At 46.3% G+C, this 20,029-nt stretch overlaps 2 protein-coding genes across 2 annotated transcripts in view; one reads left to right on the forward strand and one right to left on the reverse strand.

The window, feature by feature from the left end:
- LOC146690065 (uncharacterized) overlaps positions 1–20,029 on the forward strand; it is a 325,810-nt gene that overhangs the window by 106,454 nt on the left and 199,327 nt on the right. The window lies entirely within an intron of this gene.
- raph1a (Ras association (RalGDS/AF-6) and pleckstrin homology domains 1a) overlaps positions 1–20,029 on the reverse strand; it is a 79,022-nt gene that overhangs the window by 18,060 nt on the left and 40,933 nt on the right. The window contains exons 3-9 of the mRNA XM_085434884.1: positions 11,905–12,033; positions 11,706–11,814; positions 11,166–11,305; positions 10,835–11,077; positions 9,742–9,897; positions 8,740–8,910; positions 3,199–3,273 (exon numbers count right to left, since the gene is read on the reverse strand). Coding sequence (XP_085291010.1) covers positions 3,199–3,273; positions 8,740–8,910; positions 9,742–9,897; positions 10,835–11,077; positions 11,166–11,305; positions 11,706–11,814; positions 11,905–12,033 — 1,023 coding nt within the window. The remainder of the gene's footprint in view (positions 1–3,198; positions 3,274–8,739; positions 8,911–9,741; positions 9,898–10,834; positions 11,078–11,165; positions 11,306–11,705; positions 11,815–11,904; positions 12,034–20,029) is intronic.

Genomic DNA, 20,029 nt, shown 5'->3' on the forward strand with positions numbered 1-20,029 from the left:
AGCTGGGGGGAGGGGCATTGCTGCTGTGCAAGCTTACATGGAAGAGCACTGATCTCTTTATCTCAGGCTCTCATGCCCCCTCCTCACAGACTCGCACTCCTGCTGTCATCTCCTCCTTCACTTTTCTCCTGCTGCTGTCCTCACCTCACCTCTCTACCGCTCACATTCTCTTTGAGTTGGATCCAGTTTTAAGGGGTCTGAGTATGGAGGCGCTCTGCTGTCAGTCAGGCTGCATGAAAACAGGAGCCATGTGGTGAGGAGGAGGAGATTAGCAGCCACTTTCCCTCATTCCCCTCCCCCACCCCCAAAACACACCGAAGGATGTGCACACACATGCGCGCGCACACGCACACAATTCTCCAAGCAGCACTGAAGCGAACAGCCTAAGCTCATAAAGAGCTTCATAATCCAGTGCCCATACTTGACTGGCCTTAATTATTCCACTTGGTTCCACAGTTAACTGTCGTGACAAACATATATGGAAGCAGACAATCATTCAGAGGTACAGCACTGTGCAAAAGTTTTGAGCCACCCCTCATTTCTTTATCTTTTGCCAAGAAACAAATGAAACCAAATGTGCACAGACTGAACCGATACGGCCTGACAGCCGTTCCACTGAGGCCATGTCTTCACTGCTGGTGGATCAGTTTTAGGGCTCCTGTCAAACCTTTGGCAGGACGTGACTAAAGCCAGTGAAACAAATGGTGGGTTTCTGTGATGGGCTGTTAGTAACAAAGTGTCTCTGGACATATTTAAAACTGGTTCTTTCATCCTTTCAGTTGGGGCCGTTTTGATGCTTGATTAACTCAGAGAGGGTCAAGTGGCTCTAACGGTCTGATGCATGGCTTGACTGAAAGTCAGACAAACCACAGCTAATGCCCAAAGAAAGCCCAGAGAGCTAAAAAAGCTTGAACACGCCGACCTCTGACATCACTGTGTTTTCCATCTTGCAGCATAATCATCGTCTCTCTGTCTCACACATATTCAGCTGGCCTACATTATGAAGCAGCTAAAATGAGCTTGTGCTCAGGGAGAGAGCTTCTGCCTTTGAAGTTTTCTAGGATGAGTCCCCTCAGTGCTGCAGCTCGAAACACAGCGCACAGATGAACTGCACAACTGGGCCAGCAGTGTGTGGACTTATTGCTGAGGCAGTGTAACACTGACACAAAAACAGTATGCAGACCTGCTGCATCCACACACACACACACACACACACACACACACACACACACACACACACACACACACACACACACACAGTCTAGTGCAATCACTGCTGCAGGAATTAGACTGGCCCAGAAGCTCATAATCTGCCTGGATGGTCGGGGCCGTTATGCGTCCTCTAATCTGGGACACAGATGAAAAGAAAACACGGACTGTTTCCATCTTCCCAGAGACAGCTCGAGCATGTTGTGTGAATCAGAGTCAGGAATAGTGCAGCGAGGCAGCAGCGAGGCAGCAGCGAGATGGTCTGACCCACAGCGGTGTGAGAACACTGGTAAAACATTTGTTCCAGTATATTCACTGAATTCTTAGACACAAGAGCCAGGAACAGTACAAATACTATGCAATGAGATACTGCATCATTAGAAAGTTCTTCAAGTATAATTTGATCATTCAGCACTATGTAAACGTCCAGCTTTAAACGCTGTTTGATGCGGTCGATTTCTAGGATGATATTCCTTTTTCCTCAAATTGGAGTTTTTGCGGGCAGCTGGCTGCGTTGTGTGCACGTGTCTACGTTTGATGCTCCTAGGAAGGGAATCACCCCTCTGTCCTCCAAAGGAGATTACCCCTGCAAATTTGGCACGTTCCTGTAACATCCAATCAAAGTGCCACAGTTGCTTTTTCTTCCAATGAAATCCTGTCATTGCCGATCCAATCAGGATAAAGCCTCCTTACTTGCTTGGTATTTAAGCTGGCCTTCCTAATACACACAAATACAACCTGCAGCTTAAGAACCACAGATTCTCCGACAGCTACGATTGCCACGCTCCCGTCCACGGACGTCCACGTTCAGTGTTAATACAACTCCCACTGCAGTTAGTGCAAGTTCAAAATAAACAGTAAAACACATAAGACGTGAAAATGTTGGTAAAAAATAACATAAGAAGAAAAACGAGTTTAAAAAAGAATAAAAAAATTATTGAAAATAAACCGGGAACGCCTGATCTCCACCAGCAGCCGGGATGCTGATCCCAGTAACTATTCTATATAGCGGGTAGCTGGTCCCATTATCAATACCAGCACCAGTCTCTGTTACTGCTGCTGGCTGCAAACGCTCGTTAGCACAGAGACAGCCTGTGGACCGTGGTTTCTGCTAACAGCAGCTAACCTAAACTGTCCAGGAGAGCGCTCACACATTCAGCCCGAGCTATGCCACAAGATGAAATATTGAAATATTATCACACACATTTAGTCTTTTTTACTGGAATGCAGCGTCCAACACCGGCTGAGCTGGTTGGAGCTTGTAAAAGCAGACACAGAAGAGTTGGCTGTCACACCTGCTTACCTGTGCTTGGTCTCATTATCAGAAGTAATCCTACATCCTCACAATCCCCAAGATTTTACAGTTACAGGCAAACAGGGCAAACAGAAAAGCACACAGGTGGGGTGTGCTCCAGCGACACGCTCACTGGTTTTAGTTTCACATCAGGCGAGGTTTCATAACTCAACATGCACACAGAAATAATGACATATTAGCAGGTACATACTGAGTTTATGACAACTTTGTCCTGTGTGGTCTTCACCTTCAAAGACTTGGTACACCAGTGAAACGCACATATGTCACACGTAGCACACGTCCAGTGAAGCAGCATTTGCCTTCACTCATACATGAAGCAAACCTTAATTCAAAAGTGTCTCTGCACTTGGCTGCAGGTACGACTGAAGGCAAACCAGCTTTTGCATCACTGTGACAAACACAAACCGAGCAGGTGCTGAGTGAGACGCACACACAGCAACATCAGAACAGCAACGGGCAGCATCCACAAAGCTGTGCAAAACAAGGCTCAAGCACAGAGTTAGAAAAGGAAGGCAAAGAGCGAGGTGAACAGAGTTAACAAGCACATCGCCAAAACTCTTGTTTTATCGTGCACATGCATGTTTATTTGACTTATGTAGAAGAAGGTGGAGGAGAGGATGGATGCTGACGCATGAGGGCAGAGGGGCAGTGTGCAGAAGTATGTGGGGTGTCACCTTGGTCAGTAGGTGAGAAGGTTTTCCCGCTATGTTTCTCAAAATCAGCGAGGTTTCCCTGTCCAAATACGAGTGCTTGAAAAAGAAAGAGAGAGTGCCGGTGAATCGATCTGCTGCTGATTGGTTGAACGTGGTAGTTTAGCAGAAAGCTCAATGGTCAGGCAGAGATCAGAGAGGGAAACCTGTGAAGGAGAACTGCACACACAGCAAACACATTAAAGCAATGATCAGCTCTTAATGGAAGGATATTACATCCCAGTGACCCATGTGAGGTTAGCCCTGACTACAACCTGTTTATATGCAGTTTTCCCCGATTCGCCTATAAGTTCAAAAAGCTTCAAAGGTTACGCCTTTAACTTTCTTCATCTTAAAGTGTTTTTGTAGCATGTAGCACAAATACAAGGTTACTGCAGATATCAAGAGATTAAGACACATATCATGTGACAGTCATATGCAAAAACTTGTTTTCATAAAAACAACCCACACTGCCCACGGACACCTGCACTCACAAGTTCAGTTCAGTTTACTTATACAGGGAGTGCAGAATTATTAGGCAAATGAGTATTTTGTCCACATCATCCTCTTCATGCATGTTGTCTTACTCCAAGCTGTATAGGCTCGAAAGCCTACTACCAATTAAGCATATTAGGTGATGTGCATCTCTGTAATGAGAAGGGGTGTGGTCTAATGACATCAACACCCTATATCAGGTGTGCATAATTATTAGGCAACGTCCTTTCCTTTGGCAAAATGGGTCAAAAGAAGGACTTGACAGGCTCAGAAAAGTCAAAAATAGTGAGATATCTTGCAGAGGGATGCAGCAGTCTCAAAATTGCAAAGCTTCTGAAGCGTGATCATCGAACAATCAAGCGTTTCATTCAAAATAGTCAACAGGGTCGCAAGAAGCGTGTGGAAAAACCAAGGCGCCAAATAACTGCCCATGAACTGAGAAAAGTCAAGCGTGCAGCTGCCAAGATGCCACTTGCCACCAGTTTGGCCATATTTCAGAGCTGCAACATCACTGGAGTGCCCAAAAGCACAAGGTGTGCAATACTCAGAGACATGGCCAAGGTAAGAAAGGCTGAAAGACGACCACCACTGAACAAGACACACAAGCTGAAACGTCAAGACTGGGCCAAGAAATATCTCAAGACTGGTTTTTCTAAGGCTTTATGGACTGATGAAATGAGAGTGAGTCTTGATGGGCCCGTGGCTGGATTGGTAAAGGCAGAGAGCTCCAGTCCCACTCAGACGCCAGCAAGGTGGAGGTGGAGTACTGGTTTGGGCTGGTATCATCAAAGATGAGCTTGTGGGGCCTTTTCGGGTTGAGGATGGAGTCAAGCTCAACTCCCAGTCCTACTGCCAGTTTCTGGAAGACACCTTCTTCAAGCAGTGGTACAGGAAGAAGTCTGCATCCTTCAAGAAAAACATGATTTTCATGCAGGACAATGCTCCATCACACGCGTCCAAGTACTCCACAGCGTGGCTGCAAGAAAGGGTATAAAAGAAGAAAAACTAATGACATGGCCTCCTTGTTCACCTGATCTGAACCCCATTGAGAACCTGTGGTCCATCATCAAATGTGAGATTTACAAGGAGGGAAAACAGTACACCTCTCTGAACAGTGTCTGGGAGGCTGTGGTTGCTGCTGCACGCAATGTTGATGGTGAACAGGTCAAAACACTGACAGAATCCATGGATGGCAGGCTTTTGAGTGTCCTTGCAAAGAAAGGTGGCTATATTGGTCGCTGATTTGTTTTTGTTTTGTTTTTGAATGTCAGAAATGTATATTTGTGAATGTGGAGATGTTATATTGGTGTCACTGGTAAAAATAAATAATTGAAATGGGTATATATTTGTTTTTTGTTAAGTTGCCTAATAATTATGCACAGTAATAGTCACCTGCACACACAGATATCCCCCTAAAATAGCTCAAACTACAAACAAACTAAAAACTACTTCCAGAAACATTCAGCTTTGATATTAACGAGTTTTTTGGGTTCATTGAGAACATGGTTGTTGTTCAATAATAAAATTGTTCCTCAAAAATACAACTTGCCTAATAATTCTGCACTCCCTGTACAGCTCAGCAGCAGCAGTATGTAGAAACTGTCTGCAGAGACCAGACTGAGCCGACTCTACTAACAAATCATGTCATCATGTGGGACGGACCCTGGGTGAAGTTTGAGGGCTTTTAAAATAAACTACAAAACAGTCACATGACCACAAAGCTCAGGAAACTACAAGTGCAAAGACACCAGTTAATTCAGGACTTTGGGCTGATTTTTGTGGCTCTCTGTAAAAGGTCTGTGTCGTCATTTCTGGATTTGAAAGCATGACATCAAACCTGCATTCTCTCAGAGTCAGCAGGAGGCAACACAAGCAGCAGTCCCACAGACGTCCAGTAATGGGCTCCAACACTAGCTAATACAAACCAGTGTGCCTCTTATTGAACATGGAGCATGTAGCAGGGTATTCTTACATGGACACGCTGTGGTGTCACAGCACCACGACGGTGATGGCAAAGAGCACTTAGTGTCAGGCAATCGGTGTCACAGTGGAGACTTTCAGGTTTTATGTGTCTCTGCAAATGTCAGCACATATTCTCTAAAGACCACAATAAAGACAGGAGCACAATGAGACTGTTGCTTTGGTTGCAGTTTTCCATCAAGGAGAGGAAAATGGTGCCAAACATGCTGAATGGATTCAAGGACAAACTGTTTAGTTTGCAGTTTGGGTAATAATGTGGGAAACGTGACATCAAGGCTAAATCATGTAAACAGAAACGAGTACAGTGAGTCGCAGCAGCTGTGCAGTAAAACAGTGTTTACGACTGAGTCACTAAATGTACAGTTTTACTCGAATTTAAAGGCAAAGCTAAGAAAGAAACTGCAGACACGTCTGTGGCGTGGTGAGACTTCCTGTCCATGAGCAGAGCCACTGCACCGAGTGTGAACTCTTTGACCAAACACACACCAGGAGGCACTTTCAACTATGACACAGGTTCTTTGACCTGCTATTTTGGGGTCATGTTAAAATGATGCGAACCCATCCTCTCTCTTCTCATCTTTATAATCTGATCACTGCACATTTGCTTCAATCTAGAAACTATTTTATAGAAAGCATTAGGTCTGTCGTGACAGCCGCAGATTAAAAATAATATTTAGGTCAGACACACATAACTGACCCGTCCACAGCGTGTGTGACAAAAAGAGCTGCTACCCAGAAACAACCAGATCAGGCGTGTCCTGTCACATGTAGACAGGCGAGGCTGGAAACATGACTGGGATGTTAAATATTCTGAATGGACAGCTCTCAGGAATTATGACACTGTTGGTGCCGTTAGAGCAGCTCAGTGTGTTTACAAGACGATAACAGACTAATAATAATCACAACTACTAACTCAGCGTAATCTAACCAGAGTGCGTGGTGAACCCAAAGGTGTCTGATTGTGTAGTCATACACACCAGTTACAACACTGTTAGCGTCTCAGTACAACTCCATGCGTTACACTATAGACTAGCAGGTAAACGCTGACAGTTGATTGTTTTATCTAAAGTAACGTGACGTCATGCACTTAGTTAAAATGATGCTTTTAATTTCACCACATATAAATCTTCTGCACTGAAACACGTTAGCATTTAAAGCTGCTGCTGTTAGCGTGATGAAACACAACGTGACTGTTTTCACGAGTTCCAGACAAAGACTGAAGGATTTCATCCAAGTATTGAAACATGCCTTATATTCATGCTTAAGTTCGATTCCTGCAGCTCGTGTGCTTCAATCACAGGGTCACTGTTTTCTATCAAAGCTGATGATGTGTCACTGCCCAGATACTGACTTAACTGTGTTTCTACGATCGGACTTTCAAACATTCAACATCAATATATTTCTGCTGTGTGGTGAAAGAAAACAGGCAGGCGTGTCCTGAACTGAACCACAGTCAGGCTCCCACTAACTCAGAGCTCATGTCTGACTAACCTTTGTGCGTCCACGCGAGAGCAGCCATAACTAGAAAGTTCAATTTACTGAGTCCAGCGACGGGGTTATTTCTGCTGCCCACGGTCAGAGTGAGAGCCTCAGGGATTAGACTGCACGAGTCCCACTTTCTAATGAGCTTGTGGGAGAAATGCTCCGGCAAACACAGTACAGCACTTCTCCTCTTCCTCCTCTGTGTGTCTTTCTTCCTCAGCCCTCTCAGTATTTGGATGTTTTGTGTTGCTAACATGTCTTACTCTCACATGCTGACGCACTCTTGCTTCTTCCATTATTCTAATATTGTTTCTTCTCTGCTCTCTCAGACAAACTGGAGCAGTAGCCCCGTTTCCTCACAGTAACAGGGTGTGTTTGGTTTTTGTTAAACAAGGTGACAGCACTAACAAGGTTGGAGGTTCAACTTCCTCAGCAAGGAAGAAGAAGAAGCTGTTATTTGTGGTGGCATGTGCGCGTCACTGAAGCTTTTCTGTTGGAGCAGTGTGGATTATAAAAGAGGCGAGGACGAAGCCTGAAGCAGCACAAAGCATAACCCGACACACACCAGTAACAAACAGCCGACAAGGTTGTGTTGTTGGAGAGGAGACAGTGTGACGTTGCATCGTTGGTCCCAAACACTTTGAGTCTCATGGAAAAAGACGGCTGGTTGGTCGTTGGGGGTTAAAGGCTCCTTTTCACTGAGAGCACCGTCTCTGTCGTCAAACTTTGGCAGGCAGCATGAACCACAGCCTCCTGTCCCATCTGAACCATCGGCAGCTGCCAATGATCATTTTCAGTGTGGGTTCACCCAGTGCTCACCCACACTGCTGTATAGTGTACACTTCCACACTGTGTGGCTGTCAGGGCTTCAGCTTTCTTTGTCTTTAAGGAGAACATGAATCAGACTGACAGCTACACAACAGTCTCTGATCCATTTATCGTCAGTCTGAGTTTACTGAACAGACACGAGGCTGCAGTAACAATAAGGAGGCCTTAAACTAGTAACCTCACCTGGAACTGTTGACCCAAGTCACACATGAAGTAAGGACAACTGCATTTATGCTGCCTCCTGCTGGGCTGCTAGAATCCATGTTTAAGGCTATTGGTGTTATTGTCATAATGTCCATCTTTTACATACAGTCTGTGGAAACGTCCATGCTGTTGGAAGTCTTCTGAAACTGCAGTGTACACGTTTTACACTCATCTCCAGCTGCAACACTAGAGTGATGTATGCATCCATTAATAATATCGTGCATATGATTCGTTATGAGCGTATTTTCACCCTCAAGCCACTAAAACTGCAGGAGCAAACTAAATGAACAGAACTTAGCTGTGTTTGGATTTCCTGAGCGCTCCGCATGTTCTTTAATTGTGTGTGTGTGTCGTGTAAATGCAGTTACTGTGTGATGTGCAGGTGTAATGCCAGGCAGTGAATATCTGTACTTTTAACCTCTAACCAACCAAAGGACCTCCTTGTTTGTGAGTTTACTGGTCATCACATTATCTACAGTAAGGTATCTTATGTTCGGCTACAGCAGCACAGGACCGTACAAACAGAGAGCCGTGTACCTCTGTGTTGGGATGACCTCGACCGGCTCCTTCTGCTGGGGGCGTCACTTGCTGGCTGTCTGGGTCAGCGCACAGGACGCTGTCCAGCGAGTCCATGGAAGAAGCCGAGTTAACGGAAACTCCGGATGCTGAGGTGATGGAGGAGCGTGACGAGTGGACAATCGAGCGTGCCTAAAGTGGCAAACCAGAAGACATAAGAAGGAGCAGAGAGGCCCTGTCATCGTCAGACCAGCTGGACACAAACGCTGGACAAGCCCGTAGAGATAATACGCTAATGAGCTTAAAACGCTGAGATGATGTGCTCAGACAGCAGTTTGCTGTTTAACTACTAACAAGCTGCTAGCTGCTCGTCTCAGAGTGTCTTTAAACACTAACCCTGAGCACAAGTCAGCACTTATGTTTACTCATGCTTTGCAGTGTGAGGTAGACCCAGTCCAGCCTGCAAGTAACCATGGCGAGCATTTCAAACAGACTGTGGTCACTGCAAACGAATCAACGTCTCTAAAGATCAGTCTACAAGTAAATGACTTGATGGGCTATTTAAATACTGAGAGTCACAGTGGTTTCTAATTCAAAACACTGAAAAGAAGAACGAAGGCCGTCCCGGGAATGTGTCTGCTATAAAAAAGGTTTAGGTACCCATGAAACGTGCGCTCATCAAACTACAGTCTCTGTGTAACAGAACTCTTGATGACAGACACTGTAAGCAGCACCGCTGTGTAACTGTTGCTTTGCTTTCATTAAACATACAAATATCTTTTATTTTATATGACACGGCTCCACGTAACCACAGCCAGGACACAGAAACCGAGTCTACGGGACTCGAGTTCCTCCTATAAAGCCTGCAGAACAGTGCAGAGCCATCGCGCTCACATCTGAGACCGATGACCAGTTCACTGAGCTGACTCCATCCTCCTGCTGCCGCTTTACTTCTGTCTTTCTCGTTTCTTTTGTTGCCTTTGTAACGCTGATGTTGTGATGAAGCACAAGCTCTGCTCTCACCTCGTGTTCGCTGACCGTGCCGACCGATCCCGTGCGTCGATGCTGCCTCTGAGAGGATCCGGGCCTTCGCATCGTGGCTGAGGATGCGAAGGAGGAGGCTGAGCTAAGAGAGTGGGAGGAGGTCTGACGAGCAGCTTCGTCCATACTGAGCGAAGCCTGAAGGAGACACAAACAGAAGAAATGAGAGGACAGACCGAGTACGTCTGCAGGAAGGGAGCACTTTGGTGGTGCTGTGGATGTGTCATCACTGACAGGTGATGCAGGTGGTGCTTGATGAATCCGCCCTTAAAGTTTTACCCACTAATATCAGGGCTGTGTCACATCTTATTGTATCCTCAGGGCATCCAGGTGTGTATCCAGGACTGTCTTATGTTCAGGCCTAACATCTGCACACGCAAAGAACTAACTAGGAAGCATTTGGAGACCGACCCCCCCCCCCCAGAAAAGCAGGAAAGGCCTTTATTTGCTGGTCAGTCACACGTCTGGCTTATCACGCTAAAGAGGAAACAGCGCTAACATCCTTAACTGGTCCAAGTGCTGGTTGGAACCTGAACCCTGAGCTGTGTTAAAGGCCACGGGAATGAAGGGAGTGGCAAAGATGACGTTCATGGCAGCACAGCGAACATGAAAGATGGATGTGGTCACTGTGACGCCACCTGTGGGTTCTGAAGCATCAACATGTCCACAGCCATGTTATTTTTTTGGAGCTCGAGGTGACCGAGGTGACAGTGGAGACAACCAAGCTGGCAGCTCGGGTACAAGCTGCATCAGCCTGCAGCTACAGCTGTCCATCACATCAGCCACGAGCATCCAAATGTTGGGAAGCTGACACAGTCCACAGAGACCAGCCTTACATCTGTCGCAGGCTGCACACGTCTTTATCTGTGCTGTGAAGTTTGTGTGTTAAACTGTTGCACTGTGATGTCTGTGATACGACTATGACAGGAACAAACAGAAGAACGTGACCACAGCTCAGAGAAACAGGGCTCAGCCTCCAGCTGCCCTCCCCTCACTCTCTCTGCATCAAGTTAGGGTTGAGTTGAGTCCCAACACTTCTTTGTAATAAAATCAAATGTGTACTTTTTACTGTTACCTTCTCCAGCTGGGCTGTGATGTCATCCAGACTGAAGTTAGAAGCCAGGGCTGGTCTCCCCTGCTGCCCAGCAGGAGCTCTGATGGTGCCGGCCGGTGACGCCCTGGTGCTGCTGCTGCTGCTGCTCGCCCCACTGCTGCCACCCCCACCGCTAACACTGTTACTACCACTGCCGGCAGCACCGCTGCTGCCCCCTGCTGGCTGCTGCCTGCTGCTGCGCCCAGCTGGGGGCTTCTGGCGAACCTGGAGAGACGAGAAAAAAGAAAGCGTTAGCGTAAGAGGCGCAGTCGGTAAACGTACAGCCAGCGACAAGAGGGACGATTGTGCGTACCTTGGTATCGGTTATGCCCAGACGGGCCATGCTACCAGAGCTGTTTGGTTTGGCGTTGACGGTGCTGAGTTCCTGTTCGATGGAGCAGAGGTCGGCCATGAGAGCATCAAGATCCACATTCTCCCTCTGATTCAAGGCCTCTGCAGAGACAGAAGGATGTGAGGCAGGAACAAAGAGGAGGAAGCAGGCATGGCTGAACAAGAACAGACAAAGGTCAGCGACCTGTACGCAGAAGGTCGTTCATTATAGACTAGAATGACAACACGCTTTATGGTAACTGAAAATGTACCGACAGAGTTTATCTTTCACCAAACATCAGGGCAAATACATACGACAGAGAAAAGCACTTTTTTATTATGCTTTTAAAATGCAGATGAGCGAGCTGCTGAAACGTTTTACAGACGCACACTTGCTGATGATGTGTGTACGTCTGATTAGGACTTGGTTGTTATTTAATTGCTAAGGAAACAGTAAGGTGTGGGCTGCATTGTCCTGTGGGGGAAAAAGGAAAACAGGGAGAATAAAAATAAAATGTCTGACCGTTGATGTTATACATGGAGAATCTGTAGGAGAAGTTGGCTATGTTGGTCTCCTGTCTGAGCGGAGGCTTCTCCTGAGGTGGCCGTTCTGAGCGACCGTCATCCAGGCTCTGGATTGGCAGGCGAAGCAGAAAGGAGAGTGTTTACATGCAGCTGCATTTCTAACACAGATAAGCACGGACTGTTCATGCTCTGTGTACCTGTGTCAGCTTGTCCAGCTCTCCCAGCCAGGCACCAAACATCTTATCCAGGTCCTGGTCCTCCTTGTCACTGTCCTCCTCCTCCTCCTCCTCTCTGACCTCCACCTCCTCATCTGACAACTGATCCATCTGAGGATAAGAAGAGTCATGCTCATTAATGCTGCACCTGTGATCTCTGTGCTCCATCTGGTGGTCAATAGTGTGTACTACACCCTTCTTAAACCCTGTCTGAAGCTTGTTGTGTGAAAGCTGCAAATTCAGTGCAAGTGGTTAACGTGTAATAAATCGACGGGCAGCAGGAATCCGGCTTCAAAGAGTCCAGCTGGATTCAGTAGACAGAATGGACTCTGACGTCCCTGAGACGTTCATCGTTTCCTTTGGGATTTTCCAACAATTCAAATGCACATTAGAAGCTGCTCAGAATATATTTGTAGTCTGATAATCTCTCAGATTGGAATTATTAAAATGTCTCAGGAAATAATCCCTGCCCCAGCACGCCTTTAATAAGCCCAAATGATGGTTAGTGACCCTCTTACAGATAACCAGTAAATGGACTAAAGTTTAAATGATGAGGCTATAAGACGAGTGTGAGCCAGTAAGAACTGCAGTCAGCTGTTACACTGTTTGGTCCTTTGACCTTCAGTCTCTGTTGTGCCCATCTTGATATGTTTGACATTGTGGTCAAAAACAACATTTTCTATAAATTACTTAAAGAGAACTGTTTAATTTCTCGACCCCTTTGAGTCTTATTCACAGGAAGAGTTGGAGCGGTTTGTTTCCACAGAACTAAAGAGTCCGAAGCCAGAAATGAAAATACCGGGGAGAGGTTAAGAGAGATTAACTGTCTGTGTCCCCAGACAGAGAGCGAGGGAGCGTTGCTTTGATTAACGTCTCTCAGAGTTATTTAAATATACTGAGAAACAGATCAGAGACACGCAGCAGCTGTTAAATACTTTGCTGACAACCAGCAGCAAACACATCTTATTGTAATGAAACCAATGCTCCAACGGTTTATCAAAGTAAAACCATGACCTGCAACCAAACATCGATTTAGTCATCAGGCTAATTCCAACTACAAGCTCATTTCTTTGGTAAATAAAAATACTGCTGACAACAGTTTAGCTGAATGAGTCGCTTAACTTTGAAGAGTATTCTAAGAAATAATTGCTTTTATTCGCCAGAGTTACACAAGTATCACATGAGCATTTATGTCAGAAGCTAATAGTCAGAAGATAGCTAGCATAAAAACACAGTACCAATATTAGAAAGGTATCATGACACATTAAAATAATCATACCTTGTTTTATTTGCACTGACACTCACGACACCCATATTAACACAGCATATACAGAATATGGGAAAGCCCTCAGACCATGAATACAACTAACCTAGCATCTCATGGTGGACCCGCTAACGTCAAAGACTGTCTGGCTACATGATGTGATATCAACCCAATGCAGGAAAAACTGGAAAGTTGTGTAAAATGAAAAGAGACATAGAAAGAAATGATTTGCAGCTCTCAAAAACCCACATTTATTTCATAAAACAACAGCGGAAATGTTCAAACTGACATGTTTTATTATTTCATTGAAAATATGATGATTTTGAAGTCGGCTCAAAAAAAGTTTGGAATGAAGCATAAGGACGGAAAGTAAGTGGTGCTGAAATGAGCTGCAGGAACATTTGTCTCGATCGTGGCTCAAGAGTTGGGAGTTTGTCTTGTAATCGGAAGGTTGCCGGTTCGAGCCCCGGCTCAGACAGTCTCGGTCGTTGTGTCCTTGGGCGAGACACTTCACCCGTTGCCTACTGGTGGTGGTCAGAGGGCCCGGTGGCGCCAGTGTCCGGCAGCCTCGCCTCTGTCAGTGCGCCCCAGGGTGGCTGTGGCTACAATGTAGCTGCCATCACCAGTGTGTGACTGTGTGTGTGAATGGGTGGATGACTGAATGTGTAAAGCGCTTTGGGGTCCTTAGGGACTAGTAAGACGCTATACAGGCCATTTACCATTTTGTATGTAACTGTAACTGGTCACACGTCAGCAGCACGACTGGGTTTCATCGACTACATAATATGCTCAGTGCGGCGAATCTGAAAAAATCTTTGTGTGGAAGACACGAGGCCTAAACTCCATATTGGATGTGGATGATCTTTGGTCCTTCTGGCAGCACTGCATTAAAACATGATTCAATCATAGAATCATTGCATGGGCTCAGACTTCCAGACATCTGTGAACACAGGTCATCGTGCCATCCATGAGTGGAGGTCAAATGTCTGTCATACAAAGAAGAGCCTGATCCAGAAATCCTTTTATCAGGGCCAATGCTCGTTTAAGGTGGACCAGAGAAAAGCAGAAAACTGCTCTGAGGTCAGACAAATCAAAATTTAAAATTCTTTTCAGAAAAAAAAAACACGAATGCTGTGTCCTCCGGACTAAAGAGGAGCGGGACCGTCGGGATTGTCATCAGCCTGAGGTCTGATAGTACGGGGGGTGCATCAGTAGATTTTAGAGCAACACATGCTCAGACAACATTTTATTCAGGGAAGCTCATGAATATTTCAGCAAGAGAAACTTCAAACTGCATCTACAAGCTGCTTTGAAACCCACTGCCACCCTAACTGCTGTTCAGCTGTTCTCCCCACCTCTGGCATGTATGCATGCAGAAGGAGTCACTCTCTCCCTACATCACACTTCTAAGACCAGCTCATAGCAGGGCAGAAGGCCACAGAGAAGATCAACACACGCAAACATAAAGCGCCTTGAGACGACTGTTGTAAATTGAACATCAATGCAAAGGAAAACAGTCTTATTTTGACTGTAGGGATCTCGACTCTGCCGTTTCTAACGTCACACTGAAGGTAAATGAAATCATCATAGTTGATATTACACACTGTTCTTTTCTTTTCCAGTACATGTGAAAAAACTGTCTTTTGGTAAAGATTAGCTGTGAAGTGAAGCTGCACATACAGCTCATCGAGTTGTACTCAACAGTGACAGTGTTGCAGGCCTCCTATAAGCAGCTCCTCCAGCTCTCCACCCAGACAACCCCACAGTGCTGCCCAGGGCACAGTATGCTATTCCTGGAGCGCTGCTTACTCGTCACCACTCTGCCCCCTTTATGGAGATACATAGCCAACCAACACACACACACACACACACACACACACACACACACACACACACACACACACACACACACACACACACGGGTATGAGGAGCGCTGCTACAATTAGATCCCTGTGGTTAGCAAGGTCTGTCATTTAGACAAGTGTGTGTGTGTGTGTGTGTGTGTGTGTGTGGTTTGGGGCTGCTGAGGGACCAGAGGAGCGCTGTGAAAGCTCTCACAGCTGGACTCTTCTGCAACAATCTGCTGTTTCCATGCAGCCAAAGGTTGGACAGTCTCCTCTCATCAGGTCTGACTCAGCTTGGGTTCAGCTTATCTGATGCTCTGACATCTGGTCACTGCACCACATATTTTAAATGGAGGAAGAAGACGTAAGACCACACTGTCACACAACGCTGTTGCCGTACATTGAAACTGCGTCAGGATAGTTTTAAGGATGAATCATCAGGTATTTCTGCACAAAGAGTTCATTCGTCTAAAAATAAGCCTGGAATCAATATCAAAAGTCTTAAATGTGCTGTTACAATTATTTTTCTCTGACACTCAAAAACTGATTCAGGGTCCACTGGTGAGTCAACGGCGTCACACCAATTAGAATATTAGTTACAAAGATACCAGGCAGACTGTCACCGTGCTTCATGTTCATCTTTACAATGCTAGTAGAGAACAGTTGCATGTACAAAGCACTTATTTGACCACCATGTGTGTCGGCCTCTTTCCGGAGAGTCTCCAAACTCATTCTGGGATCAGCGGACACGAGCACGTCCCTGCTGGATGTTAGCTTAGCTTCACACCAGGAGCAGCAGGCTGAGGAGCTGTGTCAGGCTACTGGTCGCCCACTATGGCTCGTTCTGGCAGCACCGTTTGTGTCAGCCGGTGATCAGCTGATCACGGGGCCGGGTTTAAAAGAGAGACGCCACCCACCTGTTCGCCGCTCAGACATTGTTCTCTTCATGTCAGGAGCTCCGAAATTTTGCCGATGTCAGTCTCCGCCTGATTCAGCAACCGTGAGTGTTTTTCCCTTCGATCCTTTTTCTCATCCCGGCTCCACTCGCTCTCCGTCTGTAACGCCAGTTCTGAAGCCACGCTTCGTGCACTGATCGTTACTAGAATAACTGCGTGTCTGTTCCAACCCTAGCCAGCCCGCCACACGGGCACGCCGAACTACTGTGTGTAATTCGCCCGATCGTGACAGTTTGTAAAAAGCAAAAGGAAACCACTGAGTAAATACATATATGAATAAAGATAATAATAAAGAAATGGTGACCAGAGGGTCCGTGTGAAGCCTGATTCAGAGTCCATTGGCGAGTCAACGGCGTCGTTGCCATTCCTGCTCATGCTGGTGCTTTTGTCTTCATTACTCTGTGGCTCTTTTCCTGTGTCGGCTGATAGAAACAATAAAAACCTGATATTTTTCCCCTCGAGTATTTCGGTGGCAAACATATTTGTCCCTCAAGTTTCTCACTCCAGAAATGTGCTGACATTTCTCGATCCTATGACTCTTTATCCTGAGACAGTGATCATTATTCTCTCACAGATCAGTCTGAACTGAGATGGAAACACCTGACGTGTGACATGATGTCAGGTAAGGCCGTGGGGTCTCAGAGGGGCTTGCAGGCGTAGCCTGGGCTTATCTCACTTGTTTTCAGTTCGTTTTGTACATTTTAGTCATCGTTGCTTCGGTTCTTGCTTCTGACCAGTTGTTAGCCAGTGAGTCAGCAGATTCAAAGTGACATCACAAAATCTGGCTTTAAAAACGCCAAAATCAAAACACCAGTGTCCTGCTGTGCACCAGTACAGTAGGAGACTGGGACTGATTTAAAACAGCAAACGGCTGGTGCCTTTACTTTTTTAAATATCTGTCATCACATCATGAAGGAGGTATGACTGCACTGCACGGCTACATGTAAGTGTCGTGTAAAAAGATGAGAGAGCACGATGTCAGCGTCCAGCTTGGCTGTACTCTCTCCACCCTCCAGCATCGGCATGCTGTCAAGTGCACCTTCAGGTGGAGCCTTAAAAACAGCTCTGAGTCAAACAGCTGAGACAGCAACTCATTGTGATGGGCTGTAAGTGTGTGTGTGTCTGTGAGTGTGTCCAAAGTAAACAGTAATTACTGTGCTGCTGTAGCCACACTCCTCCTGTGTCACAATGAAACCATGCAATCATCCCCCATCCTCCCTTCTTCATGTCTCTCCCTCGTTTATTGTCCCCCTCCTCCCTCGCTCCCCCATCCTCTCCCACTTGTCTGTTACAATTTAGAGGGAGTGAGACAGTGTTTCTCGATATCCTGTAGAGACGACAGCGCCCTCACATGAGCAGGACGTCACTACAGTGTGAACGTTGCGCTGTTACACGATGCATGCACAGCTCAGCATGCAGGCAGGTGTCTAAGCACACTGGTGCTGAGAACGCTGCTCACCCTGAGTTGTCTCTAACGAGGAACTGTGCCCGTTCTTATTATAACTGTACTTACTCACAGAGAGTTGCTATTTCAAAGCTAATGCTAGCTAGAGTCCACTAGTCTGTATCGACCTTCTGGCTCTCAGCACAACGCAGACCAACAAAGTGTCTTCATGAAGACAGAAAGCAAAAAGCTGCATCGGATCATTCAGCATATTAGCGAGCTGAGGTCAGCCATGTTGGCTTTGCGTTCAGCGCTGAATCCTACTGCACGTCTTTGGCCGCAATAAAACTGACATTTTTTAATTTTTTGGACATTTAGACAAAAGATGCTGTGAGATGAGACGGACAGCACAACGACCTCTGAGAGCTTTTATCTTGTTTCCAGCAAACTCCAACGACGCCACGCCCTGTAACCAGCTGGCAAACACTACAAATCATTACAGACGGGAGGGGCCTAAACCTCTCGCCCACAGCGTTAAATAACAGACGAGAGCAGAAAGATGACTTCCTAACGCTAACATAGACAGCCCCTCCCAGACCTGAAACTGTAGAGCCAGTGTTCAGGCTTGTATGTCTGAGGATACAAAGGCCCATCTCCCTCTAGGACGCACCAGGGCGGCCTCAGACAGCGAATGTCAGGCTCCTTCTGGACGTCTGCTTGCCCTCCAGTTTTCTGTGATTGAATTGCACTATGCAGCAACAATGCAGAGTCTGAGTGCTCTTAACAAACTCATAAGCACACTAGGACTAAAGAGACGAAAGGAAAGGAGAAGGAGGGAAAAAGGTGAGGACACCAGAAGGATACAGGAGAGGCAGAGAGAAAGGGAACAAGTGGAGAACGACACAAAGTGAGAAGAGATAAGTGGAAATGAGGCAAGGAGGAAGGAGACAAGGAAATGAGTGAAGAGGAGGTGAGTAAACAGGGGAATGACAAAAGGAAACTGAAAGTGAAAAAAGGAGAAAAAGAAATGAAATGAAGAGAGCGATGAGAGGAGACGAGTTCAAAAGGAGGGAAGAGGAGACAGAGGGTTCCAGTCCTTCATGACTTCACCAACAGCTGCTGTCTTAGTGCCCTTGAGCAAAATGCTGCATCTGTACTGGCCAGTTCCAACTGTGGCAGCGCAACAACTGGTCTGCTGCCATAACAGAGCAACAACAGAAAAGCCTTTACAGACCCCTCCAGCTCCAGTGCATTCAATGTGGCTCGTTCCCACGGCTCTATATCAGGACATCAAACACACACACACACGCACACGCACACTCACAGAGGACGGTATTTTTAGGCCTGCTTGTTGGGTTTGTTGGGTTTCTGTGAAGCGAAGCTATAAATCAGGTCCAGAGAAACGCAGCAGTGAGTAAATCCGGGTGGGACTCGTTCCTCTGTGGTGCTTGCTGATGGTGCACTCACACTAAAAGGCTCCCTCAACAGCTTCAAACGCACAGCGCTGTCTAATTACCACACTTACAAGCACAGTTCACTTTTTCTTGAGATATTTCAGTCAGGGCCGGGTCGGTCCAGAGAAGATGCACATCTGAAACTGCGGTCCCCGGACCTCCAGCGGTCCGCGAGTCATAGCTTGTGCATCATCCAGGGTTGAGCCAATTAGGACACTGGACAAATATTTTAATCAAGCAATGCAAAAACCAAACCAGCTAAAATTAGAAACAGTTACCTCGAGTTTGGCTTCCATCAGAACGATGATTGAAGAGTTTTATCAGCGGGGCGGGTGGTCCTAGGAAAGTCTTTATCCCCAGTAAGGGGTCCCTGGGCTAGGGTAGCTTAAATAGTTCACCCTATACAAGAGCTTCCAGTTTGATGGGTTTGATCATGGACAAATGCAAACGGTATTACTAAAGTCTAGAGTCAAAGCTGATTCAAAGCAAACAGAGGTGATGCTTCCGTCTCAAATCCAGGATCTTTGAGCAGATTTGTTCGAGTCATGTTTTCGGGATGTCTCTTCCTCACTTCCTCTCTTAACTTTGCCTCTAACATTTCTGCCAAAGAGGATCGTGCTGACGATGAGATCAGTGTGAATGATTTTACACTGTGTGTGTGTGTGTGTCAGAGTCTAACGCTGGTTCTGTAGTGAGGCTCTCCCACAATGCTGCCTTCATATGACAGACGTGTATACTGGGAGTCTCCCAGTTTGTCTAACATGGAAACCAGCCATGTTTCAGCTGTGAGTTAGCATCATTTACTACAGTGAAGGTTAAATACGAGGCATCGGGCACAGCTGTGAGTCAGACTGATGCGAGCCAGGCTTCCTGTGATCCACACACGTTTACCCCAGAGTGTGGTGAAGGATGCTTTCTGTTTACTCTGGTTCTATGTGCATCGTTGTGATGGTGCCAGAGTCGTCTGCAGCTCTGCTAACAGCACAGGAAGCACACTCAGAGTCATTAGTTCACAACACTCAGCAGCGCGGTGAGGCGACATGATGATTATTAGCCTCGCTCTCCTTTCAAAAGCTCCCTCACAGCTCGGAGGTCATTTTAAAACTCGCTACCATGACAACATGTAAACAAATATCTAATCAACAAACGGCAGCAGCTCAGGCATCGTTGTTGGTGTCAGATGGTCTGAGATTTCAGGTCCCTC

This window comes from Copadichromis virginalis, linkage group LG16 (assembly GCF_057382275.1).
Source record: "Copadichromis virginalis isolate Kocher_CV1m ecotype Utaka linkage group LG16, C_Virginalis_male_GT1.1, whole genome shotgun sequence".
Taxonomy (NCBI): domain Eukaryota; kingdom Metazoa; phylum Chordata; class Actinopteri; order Cichliformes; family Cichlidae; genus Copadichromis; species Copadichromis virginalis.